The 23,652-nt window shown below is 44.4% G+C and overlaps 1 protein-coding gene and 1 long non-coding RNA gene across 2 annotated transcripts in view; both read left to right on the forward strand.

Annotated features, from left to right (window-relative positions):
• LOC142033857 (uncharacterized) overlaps positions 1–23,652 on the forward strand; it is a 161,332-nt gene that overhangs the window by 29,827 nt on the left and 107,853 nt on the right. The gene's annotated exons all lie outside the window — the stretch shown is intronic.
• Positions 1,224–23,285, forward strand: LOC142031765 (AF4/FMR2 family member 1-like). Its single transcript, XM_075029462.1, has 15 exons — positions 1,224–1,252; positions 1,353–1,407; positions 1,539–1,576; positions 3,005–3,161; positions 5,884–6,801; positions 9,320–9,417; positions 12,982–13,228; positions 14,262–14,353; positions 15,351–15,414; positions 16,236–16,372; positions 17,579–17,650; positions 18,281–18,374; positions 18,477–18,520; positions 19,918–20,144; positions 22,932–23,285. The coding sequence occupies exons 1-15, from the start codon at positions 1,224–1,226 to the stop codon at positions 23,051–23,053; spliced, it is 2,394 nt and encodes a 797-aa protein (XP_074885563.1). The 3' UTR covers positions 23,054–23,285.

Here is a 23,652-nt window from a genome sequence, read left to right on the forward strand (position 1 = left end):
TTAGAGGTGACCCACAGAGCCGTAAATCTTTTTTGCTTTGTTCATAATTTGACATGAAGGCTTGCAAGAGTGTGAGAGTTTCTGCAGTTTTCCTTTTCCTAACAAGCATCAGGAACACTAACTCTCTCCTCACTTTTCCCAGGTGATGTGGTTCACTGGGGATCTTTCGTATTTGTTTTCTTGCTATAAAATGTGTTACAGCTTATTTTTCTTATTTGGGCATGAGAAAAATTTCTCACAGAGAGCCCTTAGTTTGAAATGAGGTTGAAATAAACAGAGTTTTGACCTGATTGATTAAAACCCCTGTCTCTGTTCCCAAGCTTTTTATCCCATTTTTGGAATGACACTTGTGTAATTCTTTGCATTGAGTAGTCGGTCTCCAGCTAGTTTCAAGATTTAAACCACTATACTTTTGAATAGCAAGAGTTTTGCCTGTCTGTTTTCCAACTCCTTTTGGGGTGCCTGCATCATTGCCAAAGAGGGGGATAGCAATTTGGGAGAACTTCGGGTCCCTCCCCATAAATCCTTCCCTTCCAGCCTTTTGAGGACCTCGGTAATACATTGAAATTGCCAGCAGTAGTTGCCATCTGCAGGCAGAGGACTAAATTATGCTTTTGGAAACATTTGCAGGCAGCCTGCTTTCTACTCTAGCAACAGTAAAACAGAGTTCATGCCTCCCCACTTGTAAACTGCTTTAAGTATCTGAACTGCTCAATGTTACGGTTACTGCTGAGATGTGCAGGAGCATGAATTTCATTGTGTAGAGAAGAAATAGGAGATAGGCTTGACCTTGGCATTTGCTTATGTCTTGTGTAGGAGACCTCAGCAGCAAAAAAAGAACCCCTGTGGCAGAAGAAATATTTGCAGAGAGAGTGAACATGCACAGCTTCTGGTGCAAAGTTGATGCTTTCTGCCCCTTGGGGAGCCAGTGCAGTCTAGTAGCATGCTAGTCTCTTGCTGTACAAGGATCAGACTTCTTCCACCCTGCCCTGCTGTGTTAGTGTGCTAGGTAACCTTTGTTGGCTGTGTTAGTGTGCTAGGTAACCTTCGTTTAGAATTCCGCTCACGGAACTTTGTCTTTGTTGTCTGTAGATGGCAGCCAAGGATACTGACCTCCATTGCAAAGTGTCCTGAGATCAGTTGGAAAGCACAGTTAAATCCCTAGATTGTGTGTTATCATTTTATCATTCATTCAGGTAATGACAAGGTTTAGCAGATTGAGCATGCTAAATGTTCAAAAAGGATGTGGGAGGTTTGTTTGTTTTGGCAAGTGCAAACTAAGTCTTTCTCAGTGTCTGCTGCTTGAAAATGTGTCTGCCTTGGCTGAGATTTGTCTTCTGGTTGTCTTTCAGAATGCTCCAGGCCGACCTGCAGCTCAGTGATAGTGAAGAGAGTGGTGACGACCAAGTCAGTTTTAGATGTTTTATACACTAGGCACACAGACTTCCCTTTAAATCATCACAACTTGTTGTGTTGTTCCGAGTTCCTTAAGCTAACCTTTCCTCCCCCTCTCCTCTTTGTTTTTGTGAACAAAACAGGTTGTTGAAAAGCCACCTTCTTCACTTGCTCCTCCAAGGTACAGGTTTGTTCCCAAACTACTAGCTAGACCAAATAAGGAGGAAAAACAAAACTAATGGGGTAGATGGGTAAGGGTTCCTGGTTTCTCTTGTAGATACAGGTGTTGGTTTCTAGCTGCCTGAAGCTGCTGTTGAAAATCGCCTTTAGTTGTGTGGAGTTTTACGGAAAGCTCCGATTAGAAAGTAATAATCCAGACATGCTGGATTTTGTCTGTGAACCAGAACTGATTTCCCCAACTGTTCCCTTCTTTTCTCCTCTTCCTCTCCACCAGTGTATATGTAGATCACACTGGATCTAATGGGATTTTCAGTTGTAGTAGTGACAAGTGAGGTGTGAGTCCAGTTTTAGTTTAGAAGGAAGCCCAAAAAAGCCAAGTGGATGAAGAACAGAAAAGGGTTAGGTAGGCTCATGGAGGCTATTTCAGCTCCTACTGATAAGGCAGCTGGCTGTAAGCAGTTCCTGCCATGTGTTGTTAGTCAGAAGCAGTATTCAAGGTAGACTGAACAGCCACACGCCAGCATTAGAGGAAGAAAGGTGGAGAAGCCCAGAATTTTTCCTATAGGAGAGCACTGACATATGTTTTTGGCTTGATATCTATATTCTTCAAGCACAGGCTAATGGTCTACAAAGTCAGACTGGCAGAAGGGCACGTCAGTTCTTGGTGTGATCTGTGTCTCTGCAAGCTCTTGAAATAGAGTGTTCTCACAGTATCAGTCTGGATAAGCAAGGAGCTTGCCTCCAGATCATACAAATGTGTTGATACTAATGTGGGAAACAGTTTTCAAAGCAAAAAAAACCAAATCAACATTTTGTAAGCCCATTTCAAAACAAAAAGAAGGTGTGCATAAAAGTCACAGTTCTCCCTCAGTTCCATCCACTCCCATTGTCAGTGCTAGAGGAAAACACTTTTGAGTAGGGGAGGGTGTTGCAAAAAATGCTACTGATTGACATGACCGTTAATGAAACAGTTACAGCACCTTGACCAAGTAACACAGATGAAGAAGTAAAAACTTAAGGGGGAGAACACAAAAAAGAGAAACCATCCTGGAATGTATGTTTCTGTCTTGTTAGCCTTTATTGGAAATTTTTCCGTTGAGGGTTGGGGCTTTCAGAAAAACACTCGTTAGTTTGGGTTATTTTTTAAACTTCGGTTGGCTAAATGCAGCTTCATACTGGAGCAGTGATGTTCTGCTTACGTATTTGTCCGACTGGGTTGGAGTTGAAGGTTTTATTATTTCCAGAGGTTTTTTATTCCAGTGCTTTATCTTTTGACTATGGCAATGTATTCCTTTGGCCTTCTCCCCTCCCCTCTCAGTGCCAAAACACAGGGTTTCAGTTTTATTTTTGAATCCTGCCATGTCAATATAATAAGTAAGTAACCTTCACCCATGCTGCTTTCTAATTTTATCTCATGGTGGCCTTGCAGTGCCCTACAGTCCCAGCCCAAGAGTGTGGCATCAGCACATTCCAGCAGCCCGGAGTCAGGGAGCACCAGTGACTCAGACAGCTCTTCAGACTCAGAGACGGAGAGCAACTCGAGTGACAGTGAAGCAAACGACCCTCCGAGAGCGTCAGCACCTGAGGTGAATGCCAATAAAATGTAGAGGCTGCTTAACGCAGCCTCTTGCCTCAGACTCTCTGCTGTCTGAATGCATTCAGGACAGGAGACCTGAAATACTGTCATTGTTCAGGTGTCCCCTTGACATCTTTGCTGCATCATCAGGCTTATCTTGCCCTTTGTTTCCCTTCTAGAGTTTGTCAATTAAATAACCCCTAGTAACAGCATAACTAGACGTCTACGTGCCTAACCTTGAAGTGTTGCCCCCTTCTCCTTTGGCATCATTGTCTAGCACTCCTGGAGGAATTAGTGCCTTCACGGGTGAGACACAAGCAAGGTGCAGATGAGAAGCACAGCTTGTCTGGGGTGTTTGGGGCCCATGTCTGCCCGTGCAGCTTTCCTGGGTGCCAAGGCTATGGGTTGCTTCGGGGTGAGACCAGTTTCCTGATACATTAAGAGGAGCCACTGCCTCCCTGCAGCTCCTGTGTGTGAGTGACAGATTCAGCTTCTCCCAGATCACAGCTGAAGTGATGAGACCTGCAGGAAGGGCTGGAATGTGCTTAGACTTGCTTCTGTTGAATTTGGCTCAGATAGTGCTGCACTGGCATTTCTGAGGCTTTTACTGGGAAAAGCAGACAACCAGAACTTAGCGCCTTAAAGTTTCATAATTGAGACCATGCATTTTTTGAAAATCTGCTGCAGAAGTGCTCATGTCCCATGGTTTCAAACAGTTCCTCCAGCTTGCAAAACATTCTTGGGCCAGTGGGAAGTACATAGTTATATCCTGTGGACCACAGCTGATGTAAACCAATCTGCTGCCAGTTTTGAGGTACTCTCACAAAACACAGAAACCGTGTAATTTATTCCCCGCCCCCTCCTCCAGCCCTAGTTTTCCTTTCTTTTACCTTAGAAGCACATGAACAGGGAGAATTTTATGTGCAGAAAACAAGCTTTGAGAAGGTGTATCTTTTCATCTCACATCTACTACACTTCACCCTCTAGCAGTTCAGTTACAGACTTTGCCCTCTGCAATGTGGGTGTCTTTGGAAGGACAGATGTTATACTTCTCCTCTTTTACCAAAGCCTGCCTGGTTTGTCCTGAAAATACTAGATTGTAAGATCCTTCTTGCTCTAGTGAAGTCCTAACTATTTGCCATTGACCATTTTATCCTTTTTTATTCAGCAAACTATTCATCCATGGTGCTCAAGGAGTAAGTTAGTGCACATGGCCCATTTGTTTATAGTCAGTTCTTCACATGCAAAAGAACAGACTTTAAGACCTATAGGCAGTAGTTCCTTTATTATTTTTTTTTTAAATTTTTTTTTAAAAAATCTCTTACTATCCTTTGGTTTTGGAAACCTAATGAAAACCTGTATGATGGTGTAGATCACAAACAAGATAACCGACGGTAGAAGTGCTAGAAAAGGATCAGAGTATGCCACTGTCTGATAGCTACGTACATTATAAACCAAAGTTTACTAAGTCTTTTAGCCACGTTTTTACAGTGTTTGACCAAAAAACAAATGTTCTTCAGTGGCTAGTAAGTTAAAATTCTGATGAAAATAAAGCAGATTTGTGTTATCTGAAAAGCCTAATGGAATTCGTGGTTTAATTTTACTTCCAAACCCATGGTAAAACCAAGCACTGTTTTTTAAACCAGGATTCTAGATGGACTGACTTAAACACAGTTGAAGACATGTCTTATTTATCTGCATGTTCTACAGTGAGTTGAGTCTGGATAGAGAAGAAAATCATGGCAGAAGGGATTCATTAGTCTCGGAAAACATTTCACGTACTGGGCTTTCTCTTTTTGGGGAAGGGTTGTGGCTCTTCTCAGAAGTGAGAGTGGTAACTGGGGAGAATCAGTGAGTGCGGGAGTTTAGCTGTGCTCTGATGGTGCCCAGATAATGAGTTACCCATTTGAGTGGTGTTGCCACATACATGGTATTTTCAGAATGGGCCCCAGAGAATAATGCCTCAGATTTGCAGCTTCTGTTGTCTCTTTTAGCATTAGTTGGGTTTGCTTTTCTCGTAATTTGTCAGACCGCTGTTAGATTAGGCAGAGCTTGTAGCAACCACGTTATGTTATTTGACCGTGATGCCAGGGGCCTTCAGACTTCAGTCGTTGCTCACGCCTTGCTTGACCCAGAGGGAAGCGAGTGTTGGGTTGTGTAGGCAGAGGACTCAGAAGAGGCCGGACTTGACATGCTAGCCATACAATTTATTTTGGTAAATGGTTTGCTTTTGGCTAAACCACAGGAGCCTGACAGCCTACCTGTCAGACTTCAATGAGATGTGTTAGCTGGCACAGCTGCTCATCTGTTTTGAAAGTAGTGCTGTGTGCAACTAACTTTCCAAAAGTGTTGCGAGGACAGCACCTAATCCATTTCTACACCTGCTGCTTTTTTTATATGTTGTCTGATTGCACAACGATGTTGGTTAGTGGCAAACCAAGATGAAGCTTTCATGTAGACTGGTCTCTTGCTGAGCAACAGGTAAGGCTAGCAGAGATCCAGGAGTGCTGTGCAATACGTTTGACTGATCCTGTGCGAAGATGAGGTCTGTGTTTCTGAATTGTCAATGTGCACACGCTAAAGCATCACCACTGACACATGGTCTTTCACTTTCAAGCTCTTTTAACATCAAGGGGAAATTTTACTGGGCTCTGGTAAGCCATGCTAGGATGAAAATAGCCCATAAAGGCATCATAAAGTCTTGCATCCTTCCTTTCTCTTTTTGTGTGCAGCCTGACCCACCGACTTCTAATAAGTGGCAGCTTGACAACTGGCTAACCAAGGTGAACCCACCAGCAGTGCCAACAGAGAGTCTCAGCGAAATTGCCCATGGGGATGGATGTGAAGAGGGCAAGGAGCAGGGGCAGGCTGTCAGCAGCAATTCCTCCCACCAGCGTGCCGAGCCGAGGGAGCCTCATCACAAGAGCTCTGGCCGAGCGGCCAGGGCTCCTCAGGACGCTCATCTTCTGACCAAACGCAACTGCCAGAAGTCTCCTGTGCGGGCCGAGGGGCCCTCACCCAGGCAGACTGTGGGCATCAAAGGGCCCAGCAAGGGCCTTGTCCACGAGGGGCCCAAAGGAGGCCTGAAGGTGGAGAGTGACCCTGGTCCTTTTGAGGTCAGAGACCAGTCTTCCAGAGACAAGCCAAAAGTCAAAACGAAAGGGAAGCCAAAATCCAGTGACAGAAAAGACCTGACCCCGGCACTGCAAGAGCCCCCTGAGAACAGAAAGCACAAGAGCTCCCACCAGGCCAATGCCAAACCCTTCTTGGACCCCAAGGTCATGAGAGATGTTTTGCTTGGCAGTGTCCAGGAGCATCTCGCTCTCAGTCCCCTTCCTCAAGGCCAGGGCACAAGCCCCACCAGGACTAGCGGCCACAGGCCTGCCATCGTGGCCAGAGAGGATTTTCACAAGGAGAAACTTCCCTTGCCTATCAGGGGGAAGAAGTTGCTCTCGCCAGTGAGGGACTCCCCTGCCCCTCAGTCCCTCATGGTGAAAATAGATCTCCCTCTGCTGTCAAGAGTCCCCCAGCCCCCTGGGAAAGGCAGTCACCAGAAGAGAGCAGAAGCCAAGGAACCCCCTGGTGCAAGGAAGCAGGACTTGGAGAGAAAAATCACGGATACTCTTGACAAGTCCCTTCAGAAGAGGAAGGTAAGAGGTGGAGGTGGGTTTGTACAAGGACCAAGGTGGTGTTTGAAAAACCCATGCGGAGAGTTCATTTCTGCTCCTAAGTTGGGAGTAGATCCCTTGCGCTCCTCCTTTAACGGTGTTATCAAACTTCTAAAGGGAATGTGTATCAAAGCCGTTCATAGAGGTTTCTTGTTGGTCACAAATGCCCTGCTGAGCAAATGAAAAGCCTCGTGAGCTAACAAACGCTTTGGTATTTGAAAACACTTTTTGCTGTATTTTCTTGAAATACTAGTTTTCTCAGACAACAAAACCCCAGCCCTCCTATATTGGAGGAGCTTTCAGCAGCAGGCTGTGTCAGCATGTGGTTGGCCAGCCCCCTGGTAGCATTTGTGGGTTTCCCTGGCTTTCAACCAAGCAGAGCTTTGTAGGGCTGTGGTGCCCCCTCCCCCTGCAACCCCTTTAAATGCAGCATGGTATCTGAAGCACCTCCCAGACTGTGCAGTCATCTACACTATCCATTTAATGTCTGTTGTGGGAGAGCACCTTGCCTGCACTTTGTGGGGAGAACTGACACAGGCTGCCCTGGTCTGTGGTTTTTGGTTTTGTCTATGCGTGGACCTTCTGCTGCCTTTAGCCATGCAGCCTTAGGCTGCGTAGCGTAGTCTTTTCCTGTGTGGAGTCATTCATTTCCATGAAACAGTTGTGATTGCTTGCTTACACAAAGAGGAACAAATTCTGCAGGTGTGAATTGTGTTATTACTAGGGATGATGGCAGCAGCCCCATGTTTTTGCTTTTCCATAAATGCAGACTTTTAACTGAACCAGGTTCACCGAGAGTAACAAGTGTCGCTAAAGCCTGCTTTGGATCTCAGCGGTTGGCTAAATATGTAGAAAACTTCTTTGGTTTCCCCTGGAGCTGCTGAGGTGCTAGCAGCGATGCTAGTGCTTAAAAGATGCATGTGTCCAGAGTCCTTCAGCTAGAATAGTTGCTTTGCTTTGAATTACAAGACAGCCCTTTATTTAACTGAGATGGTAGTTGCTCACAAGTGTTTTTTGGAAAGCTAAGTCCCAAAGGGGGCTGTGAATATACTTCTAGCCAGCTGGTTCAGCTGCACAGGGTTGGTTGCAGGCCTTGTGGTGAATGGGTATTCACTGTGGATATTTCAGTGCCTGTATACCTTCTTGGTCCTCCTCACAGAGCAGGTGGCTTAGCACATGTGGGTGAACAACCTTGGCTCCCGTGTGGGTTTCAGTTAGTCCTGTCATTTTCTGAACTTCCCATAGTTGTGGGGGAGAATTCAGAAGAGCAGGGAAAGGGTGAAGAAACCGGAGAGACCACAGCAGTCCCCCTCTTGCGGAGCAGTGGAAGAGGGTAAACAGGCAGCAAATCTGTTGCTTCTCCTGTTATCTCAAAGACCCAAAAGAGGAGCTATTTGATATTAGACATGTCTTCCCTTGCAGCCTGAGTGTCTGATTGCAGGAAACCCCTCCTCAGAGCCTTGCTGTCTGCATTATGTCAGCATGCATCAGTGTCCTTGGAGGCTCAGGCTTCGTAACAGCCAGCTAGGTCAGGTACAGCTGTCAGACATCGTTTGCGGCAGTGTGGAGCTCAACTTGAGAAACAGTTTAAGAACTTGATCTAGGTGCTGGAGCCTTGCCCTGAGCACACTGCCAGAGGTCGACTCTGCCGAGCACAATCTACTGAGCTCCATCACAGTGACATAAACCTGCATGTACTCTTGGGAGAGAGACAGAAAGTCCTGGAATGCTTTTGGCTGCCACCAGGCACACTGTGGGTAACACTGACTCATAAGTGCAGTTTCTTTTACATTTTCTTGGCTTGTAGCAAATTATTCTAAAGTTTTTCATTCAGGTGAGCTGATGATTTGCACGCTTTGTATTGTAAGACCTATGGAGTGCAGTTAAAAAGTATTATTTATTACCTCTCCGCCTTAATGGTTCCTGTTCTTCTGGAGGACAATGGCAGTGATTTTAACTGCCTGTTTAAAATTTCAGCTGTATCAGACTCTTCTTCATAAAACCAAAAACCCCTGCACATCTGAGGAATCGGAGGGATCTAACTCTCCTGTGAATGCATTTTTTTCCTTCCCTTTGATAAGGCATACCACAAAACACAATTGCTTGCAGTTCATGACTTTGCCAGGAGGAATCTGAATACATTTCTGTATAATTCGTACTGAGTAGGAAAAAAAAGCCCATCTAGAACAGATGGAATGCTTATTTTCAGCAGTGGAGATGCCTTAATTTTGATTACTATTAGCAACAAGAGGTTTAGCAGTTCCATCCCCATCACTACAAAATAATTAATCTATCCAAGCAAATGTAGGTAAAATGTCATTTTAGGATACTTGTCAGCGAGCCTGAAATCTATATCCGCTGTGTTTTGGGTTTATGCTTTGTCAGTTCTAATATCTTATCCTTTTCTTTTTTTAACCAGAATCAAACTTAGCTGTATTGGTCTGTACTTTGCACCAACTTTCAAAACGTGAGTGATTTTTTTTTTTTTTCTTCCTGTTAGAGGGAAGTGGAGAAGGAGATTGATAGGAAGAAAATGAAATCAGAAAAAGAAAGAAAATCATTGCAGCCTGCAGCTAACAAAGACTCCAATAAATTGAAGTGAGTGTACAGTGGTGGGATGGCAGACATGCATAAAACTAAGTCTTTTTTTAAAAAGGTTAAGGCGAGGAACTGTATCTCCTGTCCTTATACTTCTGAGTTTGCTTATAACATCGTGTGCCTTCTGAAACTTAATCTGCTGCAATCTGTCTTTACATCCTGGAACCAACCATGTGGCTATGGGAGTGTCATTTATTCGCCTTTTTATTTGTTGCAGATGTGAAGTGATACTTGGGTGTCACTTATCTTCCTCTCCCTTAACGCTGAGGATTATGGTTCTAATCATTCAAGCATAAGCTGACGTTTCCGTGGCTGATCATCCTCCTATACCTGGTTTACACTGCTGCAAAAGCGTTGAATGTTGTGGCATTTGTCCTGATTTCGAACAGTTGAGATGGGAATGAAGACTTCACCATTTTAAACACAAACTTGTCCATCCTGCAGCTTATGTTGCTGCATGCTCTGATCCATATACTACATGTAGCTCAAAGAATCTGTTTATGCTGCAAGAAATTTAATTGCCAGTTGTGCCCGTACTACTTTTCCTTCTAAGCTGGTAGGCAACCATTTGCACTGCTCTCTTTCAGACCAGATGCAGGAAACAAATTTGTGCAAAAAAATTAGACGTTGTTTGAGTTGCAAACAGTGTGGTAGATTGCACGCTGGGATGTAGGAGCCATTTCCCCTTCTCTAAACTACAGTGGTGGTAATCTCTCAGCAGACAATTGCCCAGGTGATCTGGGAGGTGGCAGCTGTTCTGTGGGGAGTAGCATATGCTTGTTCTGCACGATGGCTTAGGTGTTTCAGGGGATGGCAAGAGAACTTGCCATCTGGTTGACAATGTCTCTGCTCATTGCAGGGGGGTTGTACTAGATGATCTTTAAAGGTCCCTTCCAACCAAAACTCTTCTATGACTCTAGGTGAGTAAGACTTGAGAGTTCAAGTATCAATTATTTCTGCTTTCATGAGAAATGGAACTAGCCTTAAAATGCTTTTAAAAAGGGAGTTGGACTAGATGATCTTTAAAGGTCCCTTCTAACCCAAACCATTCAATGATTCTTACGAACTTCTTTTTCTTTGCGCATGTTTTCCTCATTCTGGGTTCTACTGTCATACTTGTTTTGGGGAAGTTCGTGGTCTCACTGCATGGGAAGCAGCAGAAAGCTTTTTAGCAGATTCATAGTACTTCACATGCATTTAAAGCTCTGAGTCTTTGTAAGGTGAGAAGATGATGTGAACGTGTTTTGCACATGGGGAAATTGAGATGCAGACAAATTTGAGTTGCTTGCTCAGGCTCCTGCTGCAAACAGGTGAAATAGCTGAAAGGGTGGCCCCGAAGTCGTGAGTCTCATTCCCATGATTGAGCAATCACGTCCACAGCAGAGCAAGTTCTGGCAGCCTCTTGGGAAAGGATATTGTACTAAATGCAACTGTATGTCCATAAATTTTGACTTGGTGATCATTGCTGTTTTCTTAATCGGACAGGTCCTGATGAAAGAAAAAAGTCAGATGTTAATGCTGATACTCTCTACTCCCTCAGCTGCTTTTGCTGTCATCGGTTACAGACTTTGAACAGCACTTAGCGGCTGGTGCACGCAGTGTCTGTGCTAGGTGGAACTTGTCTTCTCCCAGCTGAGAATGCAGAGGTGAATGTGATGGATATTGCAGAGCTCTGTTTTCTCACCTTGCTGCCATGGGAGGCTGCTGAGCTGGGATGCTCCAGAAGCACGTGGATATGCAGCTCCCCCTTTCTCTAACCAAACCAAGATGCCGCAGTGCCAGTAGGCTTTTTACTTTGACTAGCCCAGATTTGCATAGAGGTGAAATGTGCAAAGCCCAGTCCAGAAAACAGATTTGTATGTATAGGTGGGTAGGGAGCATTTGCGTTCTCCACTAAAATCATCATCTTGTTTTTGTCTTTTTTGTATGTGACCTAATGGGGACGCAACCAGTGTGCCTTTTGAATTGCGGTCTTTCTAGAATTTCAGATGGCCTTTATGGCCAGGAATTTCTCATGTATTCCACTATAGCATTTGCAGTGTTTCTGGTAGATCTGCTGAAACTTACCCCATAATTTGCATACCACTGTACTGCCAGCATTTTGGCTAGGTCTTTGCTAGAGCAAACGCTTCCAAGAGCATGTCTTCAAATGGGCGGTGTTCCTGAGAGGGGAGGCTCCTGTGTCAGTTCTGGGCTACTGCATTCAATTCCTGCTTGATTGTGGCTTGAACTTGAGGTGTTGACTTGCATTGGTATGTAGCATTGAGGTTTGTGTCCTGACAACATGAGTAAACTGCTTTTCTGCAGAGAAAACATTGAAGTACTCTGAAAGCACTTAGGCGTTAGGGCTAACATTTAGTTGGGTGAAGGGATATTTCAGCTGTGGTAATAATGGAAGGGCATTACTTCTGTGGTTCATTCCTCCCTTTTTCTCAGTGAAAACGAGCACCCCTTTTAGCCATGTTCTGGCTTTCAGAGTGGGAAGAATAGGATGCGTTTTTGGGGAGAGAGGGCTCTGGATCAGGTCAGGGGATGCCGCTGAGCTCTGCGTCAAACAGTCCTCTCTGGAGCGTCAGCTGTAGTGAAGCTGGGGAGCATGTGTGCAGTGAGTAGGGACTGTGCCACGGGAAAAGTGGGTTGTGGAAGAGGGGAGAGGACTGTCGCACGCACAGCAGAACAAAGCAAGATGTGCAATGTTACACTTCAGTCTTCTCACTGGGTTTAACTTCATTTCCTCCTCTTCTGATAATGCAGTCCATGAGTTGGGATTCACTGCTCTGTGTTTTCCTGGAAACTTTGAGAAGCTGAATAAAAATGATGTAAATGAGCAGTAGTGAAACAAGGTTTAGAGCTATTTGGTGCTGCTTACAGCTGCCAGAGTTCCCTGGTAATCCTAACTTCAAATGATCAGAAATCTGATGTGCCACCATCCTATTAAATGTGATAGTCTCTGCCATTTAAAAGCACAGCATTTTAAGTCTCTATCACTGGAATCCTCTCAACTTTATAGTGTTGTCTAGTTGAGCTGGTGAGTCCTGGCAAGGAATGACTCAGTTGAATTCTGTCAAAGCACATACGGGATCAAATGTCTAGGTGAGTATCTCTGACCATAGAAGATATCTTCTACCATAATTGGGAAAGAGAGGTAGTGCTGCAGTTCATTTGCCTTGTTGGGTGGTTTGTGCCAGGGATTTTAGTTGCTGTGATTGCCTCTCTTCCTCTTTCAGTGAAAAGGGGCTGTGTTGGAGGGATGCCTTTTTTTTGCAACATCCTCGTATTCTGGTTGCAAGCATTTGCTCCAATGATAAGTCCTGAAGGTTATTCCTACTTGAAAACCAACTTGTTTGTGTGTTGTTGGCGGCTTAAGATGTGTTACCTAATGCCAGTGAAGTCCCTGAAGTTTTGTTTTGCTTTTGTTGGATTCTTTATGTTAACAACTCATTTCACACTTCCAGAGAAATTTAAAGAGAACTGGCACATGATATAACTATGTTTTTAAAAAAATCCCTACCTTATATGTACACCATATTCATCCCAATTGCTGAATTTGCTTCCCATCTCCAGAGCATCAAAAACTTCACTTGAAACCCAGAAGAAAGATCTCCTGCTACCCCCACCACTGCCACCCATGTCTCCTGTACATCCTCCACCAAAGTCAACCAAGATGGCCCAAAAGAGACCCAAAAGTGAGAGCAGCGAGCTGCCTGTCGTGGATAACACTGCCAGGGACGAGAGCAACCACAAGGATCCTTTGTTCTCCAAGCACAAGAAAGTGGAGAGAAATCCCGCTGAGCTCTCAAAGGGCATCAAAGTAGGTATCCATTATAACTGGCAGGATGTTTCCTGCAACCCATGGGTGCTGTGTGATTCTCTTGAGAAACATGCTCTGAGGATATTAAAAAGGAAGGAGGATAAACAAGCCACCAGAGAAAGCTCTTTGAAGCATTTTTACCCCTTTAATGGCTATCTGTGCCCTTATGTTGCTAGCTCAAAAGCCTGTGTTGTAACTTCTCTGCTGACTTTCCATCATCTGTTTTAATCTTACCAGTGAAACATAGTGAGAAGGGGTGACCATGTGAAAAACAAAGGCAAGAGAATCGTGTTTATGGTAGTAACTGCTTCTGACTGTAGGCAACTGCAAGTACAATATTGGTGTAAAAATAAGTGTGTTTACAGAAAGATAGAGTGGATTGCTTAAAAATAAGAAACAAGCAACCTGTGGTTTTGACCGTGACCTAGGTATAAGGTTTTATAGCTTGCTTACAAAATTGTTGATGATCCTTGCAGCTGGATCTTTGCATTTTGAGGTTATAAAATTCAATTATATTGCTGCTTACTCATGGCTCTGTGTGTGTGATCTAGGATGTTGCTGTGTGTGTTAAGCTAGACTGTGCATGCTGTATTAGCTGGCTTCTAACTGCTTGCTTTTTCCTGATAATGTAGTTAGTAGTGGAGAATCAGCAATTTCCATGTGGTTAAGCTGGAAATAAGTGTGAATGGATATTACCCCTTCTGCCTTGGCTAGTGGCCATGAAAAACGTGCTGCTTGCAGCCTTACTGCTATTTTAGCCATTGTGCAAGGAAACCTGCTACTTAATTTCTCCATGCTTGGGAGAAGTTTGAATGGTATTAAGCCTTGCTAGCAGTCAGGTAGGATGCCAAGTTTCCATTTCCATTATTGAAAGGGGTACTGGGGAAGAAAGTAAGAAGAGCTGGAGAGCCTGGAGAATAGATTATGCCTGGGACAAATAAACATTTTCTCTTGAAATTTAGGAAAGCCAAGCTTTGGAATTGATTTAGACATCTCTCTAACCAGCTTTATCTCCACTCTGTGTTTTTTTCAGGGATCTCCAGGGGATGTCACAAATCCTTTCCCAGTGCCTTCTTTGCCAAATGGTGCCTCCAAGCCAAGGGGACCTCAACTCACGTTTGAAAAGTAAGTTTTTGTTTTACACCCATCACCTGTACTTTCTGAATACACCAGACAAGGCTGGCCCTGCAGCCACCCAGGCTTCTGCTTCTTGATCACTTCTTTGGGGAGGAAAGAGAGAGAGAGATGTCTGAGACCTGCCCTGTACTGCCTTCTTGTGTCTGGGACTTAGCCCACCCACCACAAAGCAAAGGTCTCATTACAACAGTTCTTGGTTTGAGGGAAGCTACTCTAGAAATTAAGTACTTTTGAACTCTGAGAGGAGGTGTCTTGTGCCTGCCTACAAGTAATGGGTTTTGATTTGTCTGATTCTTGACAAGTGGCAAACTCCTCTGTGACAGGGTGCTGGGCAGGCAACTGACTTTCTGAGAGGGTATGACTCTACTTGCTCCTTTTGTTAGCGCACAGGTGGCTGTATGCCATTTCCATGGTGAATAGATTATCCCAATGCGCAGAAATGTGTGCAGTCCAAATTTATCATCATTTATGTGTTGACTGAGACCCAGCTCTGTAGAAGCGTTGCACACCATATCTCTTGTAAGCAGATAACTTGAATGCAAGCTCTTTTGGTCTGAGTGTGTCATACTGCAGAGTTTACTGTATGCTTCAATCAAAAATGTATTGCTGGTATTGTACTTGAGGAATGATAGGGCATCACGTAACTACTATCTTTCCATGGGAGCAAAGAAGTAAACTTGGCCTCATAGTAGCCTAACCTCCAGTGTTTTTTCTACTTAGAAATGTAAGTTTTCAGTGTTATTCTAACATACATTTTTTAAGAAATCAATTCATTTTATCTGTCCATTCAACTGCTATGTATTTCTGAACATGCAGACAACATTCATTTAGTGACTATCATAACTGTAACGTGTGTTTGATAAGGCTGTAACAAGCTTACCAAAACAGGATGTTCGGACTCATAGCATCCTGTAGATAAGAAGGTAAAATTTATCCTACTCTTTTTCTCTGTTTTCTGTTTTTCCTCTTTCTGTCCCCAATTCAGGCAGCATCCGATAGAATACTACATAGAAGTGGCCAAGAGGCTGAAGCACAAAGCTGATGCAATGGTAAGTCATGGCCCTGTGCTAGAAATGTTAACCAGCTCTTGCATTCAGACCTGATACTTGCATGCACGTGAATAAGATTCGCTGGCTAACGTTACTTCCATACTCCCTACATGGAGCATGTTCAAGTCATATGTGGGGAGGCTGTCTTTATTTGCCAAATGTTCAGGCATTTCCCTTTGTTGTAAACACATCTAGAGAATGTGCCTAGAGAATAGGATTCAGAACTGATGTTGTCTGAGGTTAGCAGGCCTGTTTGCTTTGCAGAGCTATCACAAAGTCCTTGGAAGATAGTTTTAAGACAGTTTACTCTGAAACGTCAGGATCCTGTGTTGGTGGACAAGACTTGGAAGTGCCCTTTGCAGATGTAACTAGCTTTCTCCACTATGTGCAGTTTAACAGCATGCATGAATGAACCTATTTTTTTGCTAATTATGGCTCAGTCAGATAATGTACATTTGCTACTTGCCATTTACCTGTGAAAATGAAGTGAGGGAATACTGCAGTGGGAAGGCCCCATCTGCCTCTCCCAAAGCAGGCCCCCAAGATGAGACAATAATATCCAAAAATGTGAAGGTAATAAATTACTTAAGGAAAATGTTGAGCAAGAGGAAGAGATACGAATAGCCAGAGCCCACAAAGCTGATGACTGGGACCACATTAGGGGTTCTGCTGAGAATCCTTTAATTATCACCTGGAGGCCTGACTTGCATCTTTTTCTTTCTTCAAATCCTGCCTAACTAGGGGAAAAAAAGGGAATTCAGGTATACTTGAGAGAAGCAGTTTTTGTCTTAGTCTAAAAATTAGAATTTTCTTCCCAATAGACCGACAAGACTGGAAAGGCCTTTCAGTACCTAGATGCTGCCCTTTCCTTCATTGAGTATGGGATCGCCTTGGAATCGGATGCACCAGCACCAAAATCAGCTTACAGCATATTCAGGGGCACCATAGATCTCCTCAAGTAAGTGGTTTTCAAAGCATGATGGTTAGGCAGCATGTTTGGAGGGGAAGGGTTAGTTGCATTGCTTGTTTGCAACTGTGGCAGCTCTGGATTCCCACCATGGAGCAGAGTTTGGGTTGCTGTACAAGCATCAGACAGACCATCCAGAGGCACCAGAGACAAATCCTTTGAAATGTGTTTCAGCATTGCTTATCAGAAGAAGTAGGCACCATGTCCTCCTCAGCATTTGAGCCTTGCAGTTGAGGTACACCAGAGGACACTGGTTCAGATAATCGAGGACAGGAAGGAGTTTTTACTTTATCCAGAACTGAAGTTGCTTTTGCATGTGAGCTCAATAGTATGTCAGTTAAAAAAAATCAAAGCAACAATCTAGCACGTGGAAGAGCGGTTTGTGCCCCAAAGCTCTTGCAGCTTGATTGAAGGCAGATTTTACTGGTTTCTCCCATGTGTCTTTGTACCAGTGCACTTTATTGGGGTTTCTTTTAGCAACGTTCCCTGTTTAGTTTCACAGCCATAGTAGATGCATGTAGATAGTAGACATTATGACATATGCAGGCAGTGCAATCCAAGGAACCATGTACTGGATAGAAGAGAGACAGGTATTGGTTTATTCATATGGAAATTACAGGTTATGTGAGTTTTCGAGAGCTGATTTGACTTCTGACCTTAGAGCTGAAAGAGCTGTCAGAGTTTTTTTTGTGGTAGACTTCAAACTTTTTAAATGACATTGTTTGCTTTTTGGTCTTGAGGGACTGCATTTCCAAGATGCTACTGTTGCTTTGTTTTCAAAAAGGAGGTTTGCTTATTTGTTCTTTGCCAAAAGAAACATTTCCACTGAGATGTCTGTCTTGTCCAGAAACACTTGAATTAGTGTTGTAGTCAGTGGTGGGGGCACCTCTTCTGGGCCTCAGGCCTGTAGGTGGCCCACGGGGGGCATCTACTTGTAGGGATGTTGCCCATTAATCAGTGTAAGAGGAGAGCGAGTCGCATAAGGGGCCACATCTGTTCCTGCTGCGTGGAAAACAAGGCATTTGGAGACAGTCCTCTGCTCAAGATCATACAAAGCACTTGGTGCCAGGACTAAGAACTCGGGGCAGGTTTCTTGACTTTTGGACCAGTGCTTGAGATAACGGCATGCACTGGTTTTTCATAAACAGTAGGACTTCAGAGCCCTGATGACTGACAAGATTCTGTTTGTTTCCTTAGATTCGCCATGACATTGAAATCCTTTACGGACTCCTCAGCATCTTCACAAGAAAAAATCTTTGCTGTGTTATGGTGCGTAACTGTTGTTCTGCACCTTCATATTCTGTTTTTAGACTTGATAGAGTGAAAGACCCGTTACTTTCAGGGGCAAAAGAATGAGTTAAATGGGAATCAGAGTTCTGCAAGGAAAAAAACCCCACAATATAAAAACCAGAATGAACAGGAACATCTCTAAAGTGAGCTGGGATATCACAAGGGACTACATGTGGAAGGCACAGGCTCTAAAATTTGATCTGCTGGTAACTTGAGAGCACATAAGGGCTCTCACCTAAGGTGAAAGAATGCGATTTGGCTGTCCGTGCTTGAGCTGTGTAACTGAAGCTGTAGTTGAACGTAGCTGAGGCACTTCTGGACAGAGGCTTACTCAGCCTGTGGCACCTGTAAGAGGTTGGGCACCTGTTTTATGTAAAAGACCAGACATGGCCCTTCCTTGTTTGGTTGGTTTTTTTGTTGGGGTTTTTTTTCCCCCTTGTGATTTTTTTACAGAGTCTTTCTTTAAGATGAGCAGGAGGAGAAATTCTGAGCTTTCTTGACTTTGCAATACAGCTGATGTGTGCCTGCCTCCATCCCACAAGGCTGATGACTGCTGAGCAGGCAGCGGTGAGCGTGAACACTTACTCTTGGTTGTGTTTCTGTTCACAGCATGCGCTGCCAGTCCATTCTGCACATGGCAATGTTTCGTTACAAAAAAGAGACTGCAATAAAGTATTCCAGGATCCTGAATGACCACTTCAAGGTAGGGCATGCGTATTACTAAGCTGCCAGCTGGCTGGCTGCAGTAGTTACTGATGTTGGCTGAATAGCCCATACCTAACAAGAGTTCTGTTCCTTACTGCAGAGTTCTTCCAGAGCAACACAAGCACCTTCTCCATGTGTTGCAAGGTAAGATTTAAAAAGATGTATGTTGTGATGTGTCTATAAGGGTGTGAGTGAAAATAGTATCCGGAGTATTTGAGTTGCAGGCTGCGTTTGAGTGCCTCACCGCTCGCTCTTTCGTACCACCTGAAATCATATTGTTAGGGGGCATGAGTAGGTTTCTGCTCTCTCTTTCCTGTCTTTTCTCATTGGAAAGGTTGGGGTTTTTTTTGTTATGAGGTCCAGAGTTACTGTGTATCAGGCAGAGCAGTTCTCCACCAGAGAAACAGGCCAGAGGAGCAAGGAAGGTAGCATCACTATGCTATTTCAGAGTCCCTGTTGTTGTCATCTTTGTTCTGTTCTGTCGCTCTCATCTAGAGATCGTTTCAGACTTAAGAGGGTACCATCCCCATCTCCCTGGCCACTGTCCAGTAGGATTATGCCTTCAGCCTGTGGTAGCATAACTTTGAGGTGATACTTTAATATTTTTCTCTTTACCTCAGTCACCAATTAAGAAAAAGAAACTAATTTTCTAATTTGTGAGTTATTGAGCATTTTGTCCTTTCTATGTATCTGCAGCAGTGTTGCTGCGTATGTGGCAGCAAAAGTAAAAGGCAAGATGTCCCATAACAGTGTTTGGCCCAATGCCTGGCAGACTGGTGCTGTGTTTTAATGACAATGAGTAAGAGTTTTTCTCTATCCTGTGGTAATTGCATTTGGCAGATAGCTATCCAGCTCCACATCTGTCCCTTTTAAAATTTGCAGTTGAGAGAAGGTGGTTTGGTCTTCAGTAGTGATGCTGAAATTCCAGTTATTTTTCTGCCACCTTGGACAGTGTAGGTTATTGGGAATTAAATGGTCTCCCAAGAGCAGTGGTGGAAGCTCGCTCATACCAGTGACTGAAATGAGGTTGGTTGAAGTGGTGGGGGTGAAGCGATGTGATGAAGCCAGCCTGTGTCTGGAAGGCGGGCAGCTGACTGCGTTTAGCTTCCCTAGGTCTATAAATAAGTGTGTGTAGGCTGACCTGGTTGCTTTGACTAGCTGTCAGAAAGCTCCAGCCTCTGTAGGTGGGGAGCTTCAGCATGCCTGAAATGGAAGTCTTTAGCAAAAAACACTTAGAGAATCTGGTGAAGGCTTGCACGAGGAGGTGTAGATTTTGGAAGGTGGATGGGTGGCCCTTTCTGATGTCTGGTCCCACATTTTCTTTTGTCAAGAGGAGTCCTTAGAGTCGCAAATCAATTCAAAAACCTTGGCCTTGCACTCAGAGGACAATTACCTGTTATGTAGCTGAATGCATCTCAGTTTTTAACACTCTATGCTGCAGGCCTAGATGATACTGGATAGCTCCTGGCATAAGCCAGTCTTGTGGCAAGACTTTCGACTCTGAAATGAAATGTTTGTGGTGGTGTTTCTTTCTCCCGCAGAAGCACAGGCATGCCTTCTCTTTCTCCAATGGCCTCTCCTGCTGGTTCTGTGAGTTCTCAGCCAGGATCGAATGCTAGCAACTGCAGTGGCAACAGCATTGGCTCTTCAGTCACTGTCCCTTATAATATCCCAAGCATCACCTCTTCCTACGTCAACATTACTTCCTATATCCTCTATGCGTATGATATTTGGGAACGGACTGATGCACTGGTCAGGAAGAATAAGGGTAAGTTTTTGCCCTCTGGCTTTTCTGTCTTATGTGTTGTGTTTATGTGTATGTACTTGCTTAAATCCTAACACTCAGTGTAGCAAACACCATACGTAAAGAACAAAGCAGTAAAAATGTCGAAATAGACAGCTATGGCTTATTGGCAGGTTATTGGCAGAGATACTTGGTGGTGATATAATGATGAGTGTTCCAATTAAAAGGTTGTCTTGGCATCCTCAAATGTCTAAGAGCTAAGGCATGAGGGTATCAAGTGCAGGAAACCAGCCAGCTCGCTCCATGGTAACACAAGAAGCATAAGGGTTTTTTTTTTTCTTTTTGTTTTTCCCTTTGGGGCGCTTAGCTTTTCTGAATTGGTCCGTTTTCTTTAAAAACATCTTTTTGGCCTGTACCCTTGTGTTTCAGTTTGTTTGTCAAACTTCCAGGTATTTTTGTCTTGAAAACGGTGAAGCTGGCTTCTCTCCATAACAGAGAAGCTGAGCAGCACTTCAATTGGAGTCCTTGCTGGGCATGTGACCAGTATTTGCCAAGCAGCATTTCTAAAATTGCTCCTACTTTTTTTTATTTTACAGTTTTGTAGTTAAAAATGTTGTGTTGTCCTGTGGTACAAGCAGTGGTGGATAAGCAAAAGCCCTAGAGCAGATGCAGTTCAGTCTGTAACCTGCCATCCCATGTGGCATTTGCAGTGTCATTTTCCGTAAAACACAAAGTTTTGTGAGCTACTGTGGGCAAAGGGAAGTTTTGCCATGATCTGTTGGCAAACTTGCGACAGAAAATAAACACGATGTGCCTGGCTGAATTGTTGGAAGGCTGTAAAAATAGTCACACTAATGAGGCAGTTGCTGAAATTCAAAAGGCTTTGCAAGTCACCTTTGAATAAAGTAACTCCAGTTGTTGGCTGTCCTCTGAGCAAATCTGTGCTCACAGCAGCAATTCATGTGTAGTATTTTGGATTCTAGCCTCTAAAGGCTGAGAAAAGACTGTCACATAGAAGGAGCAGTGGATGCTGCTGGTAAGCCAGAGGAATGAGTCCTGGAGGAAAACCTGTGGGAGGGCAGCCTGAGCACAATCTTGCATCAATCAAGACTAAATTCAGAACCTGCTATGTGTTGCTGTTTTGATGTAGGGGAATGATGACCGGGGTAGTAAATACTCCTTAGGGAGTAGATCTGTGCAGAAGAGTAAATACTCATGTAGGCTTAGCAGTTGTTGTCACTGTTCAGGATGGTGGAGGAATTTCAGAACTGGAACTTGTTGATATTCAGTGTAATGTACAGATGCTAAGAGGTGCGGAGAGTGAGTACCTAAAACTAAAAAAAAGGCCATATCCTTGATTCTTTTGTGCAATTCATAGGGCATAAGAAGAGGAAAGAGCAGTGGCCTTCAGTTATCGAGTTCTCTTAAACAGGGAAGTCATAAGTTAGTGGAAAGCAGTTAGTTCTAACTATGTCCAAGTCACTTGTGCAGAGCTGAAGTGCTTTCTGGCGGGTCCGCAACCAGTTGCTTCCAGCACAGGACCCAGCTCCTCACTGTAATGCAGAGTAGCACCGTGGATCATGAGGCCGTAACAGGTTGTCTTCAGCCTCTGATTTCCCACAGCAAGGACAAGCTGAGGTTGCACGTGTGCATGTGAAGTCACTCTCCTTTCACAAAGTACTGTGGTCCCAGATCAGATTATCTTCTGGTTGCCCAGGCAGGGTGTTCAGACTCCTTGTCCCTGCTTACAGCTCTTCTGTTTCCTGTGGAGGGAATGGATACCCATTTTGTACACAAAAGGAGGGAAATCAGGGGAAATGTGTTCTCTGCTTCTGAATTGGAAAGTATTAGAATGAAAGTGTTGTGCTCTCTGCTGCTGAAGAGTTCCTTGCACAGCCAAGCAGAAATCTTCAGCCTCCAGGTTCAATCTTTGTGTGTAAATAAGGAGAGCTGAGAACGGGCGGTTTCTGAAAAGGTACCTGGCAACACGATCAAGGCTGGAGGGACCGAGGGACTGGGACGAGCCCATGTCCCTAGAAGGCAGGTCATGCAGGAATATCTTGGAAAGGTGACTGGAAAGGAATAGGTGTGATAATTTCCTGTAACTCACTGTCACCTGCACAGATGATTGCCAGCACAGAGCAGGGCATGCAGCCTGCCGGCATCTCCCAGCAGATTCAGATATGCTGCAAGAGCCTTCTCCTGCCCATGTGGGAGGAGGAGCGTGGTGCCTCAAGCTGGTGGCAGGGTAGGAGGACTCTGTGAAATCTGCCTGACATGCCCAGCTAAAGGCAACCCAAATCTGAGCTGTATAGCCTGGCAAGCTCTATAAATTTTTAAACCTGTTCAGTTGAGAAATCATGATGTCTCCAAGGTTTGAGGATGGATGAAGGAAAGGGACCAGTCTGATGACGGCTGTGTGTGCTTCCCGGCATCACTCAGAAAGACACTCAAATTTGGCCTGTTTAAAATCTGGGGGAAGCACACAGCAGTAACTGGGGTATGAACACCCAAACTTTTGCCCACCTACCATGGAGTCTCGATGTCCTTTTAAAGCCAGCACCTGGGGAGGCGGTTCAGTGTGTGTAGGCGTGTGTGAGTGTGATTTTCCTCTTGCGTGCTGTGCCTCGTGCACTTATTACATTTCCCAGCCTTCTACTATTGCTGACCTCTCTGCATGAACAATGTTTAATGGGACTTGCCAACTGTCAGTGTGCTGCTGTTGTCGCTCCTCACTGCCCCCTAGCCTGTCGGATGTGCCTGTTTTGTGAAACCAACCAAATGTTTTCTTTCTCCCTCCCCTTTTTCCAGAGTTTTTTGCTGAACTCAGCACAGCGACGTGCACTCTGGCACTGAACAGTAGCATGACCGAACTGGTACACTACGCTAGACAGGGTTTACAGTGGCTGAGACTGGAAACAAATACGCCTTAACTGGTGCTCAAGGTGGTCAAATACCTTGAACTTTTTTGCACTTTTGAAGCCTCAGAAACAGTCTAACTTGTTGAATCATTGGATACAAAGCACCTGCAAGGGAAAATAAATCAAGGTGGAAGGGATCTGGTTACACTGGAAAAACTTTGAACTGCATTTTTAGGGTAGCGCTTTGCTGCCTTGAAAAAGAAGAGATGGAGGAAAGCCTCGGCGTTGATGGCACCTTCCTTTCAAACAATGAAGTGCAATGATTTGTCTGAATGGCCTAATGTATTGATGGTCTATAAACATTTCTATTACGAATAACCAGCAGGACAATAATCACACATGAAGAAGTGCCGACAAGAAGGAAATCTGCCTCCAGAGGTTATTATGCAACATCCCACAGTCTGCAACAGTTGTGTGCCCAGAAGACATGTCAGAGAAATGTTTTTCCAAGCATGGATGCAATCTTTGGTGTCTTTGTTCCTCAGATGGCAAGTAGCAACAACCTCATCAGCACCGAAAAGCGTTATGTTACAATAAAAACAGCAAAGTGGTCTGCCTTGCCTGCTTTCCAACCCCACCCTCTTGCATTTCTCAGCCAGCTGCTGTCCTGA

The sequence above is a fragment of the Buteo buteo genome, chromosome 1, assembly GCF_964188355.1.
Source record: "Buteo buteo chromosome 1, bButBut1.hap1.1, whole genome shotgun sequence".
Classification (NCBI taxonomy): Eukaryota; Metazoa; Chordata; class Aves; order Accipitriformes; family Accipitridae; genus Buteo; species Buteo buteo.

Excerpts from the sequence above, each read along its gene's own strand:
- LOC142031765 (XM_075029462.1), top strand. The coding sequence starts at position 1,224 with ATGCTAAATGTTCAAAAAGGATGTGGGAG. Across the intron at positions 16,373-17,578 it reads GGCACCATAGATCTCCTCAA|ATTCGCCATGACATTGAAAT; the intron begins GTAAGTGGTTTT and ends TTGTTTCCTTAG. Across the intron at positions 18,375-18,476 it reads TCCTGAATGACCACTTCAAG|AGTTCTTCCAGAGCAACACA; the intron begins GTAGGGCATGCG and ends TCCTTACTGCAG.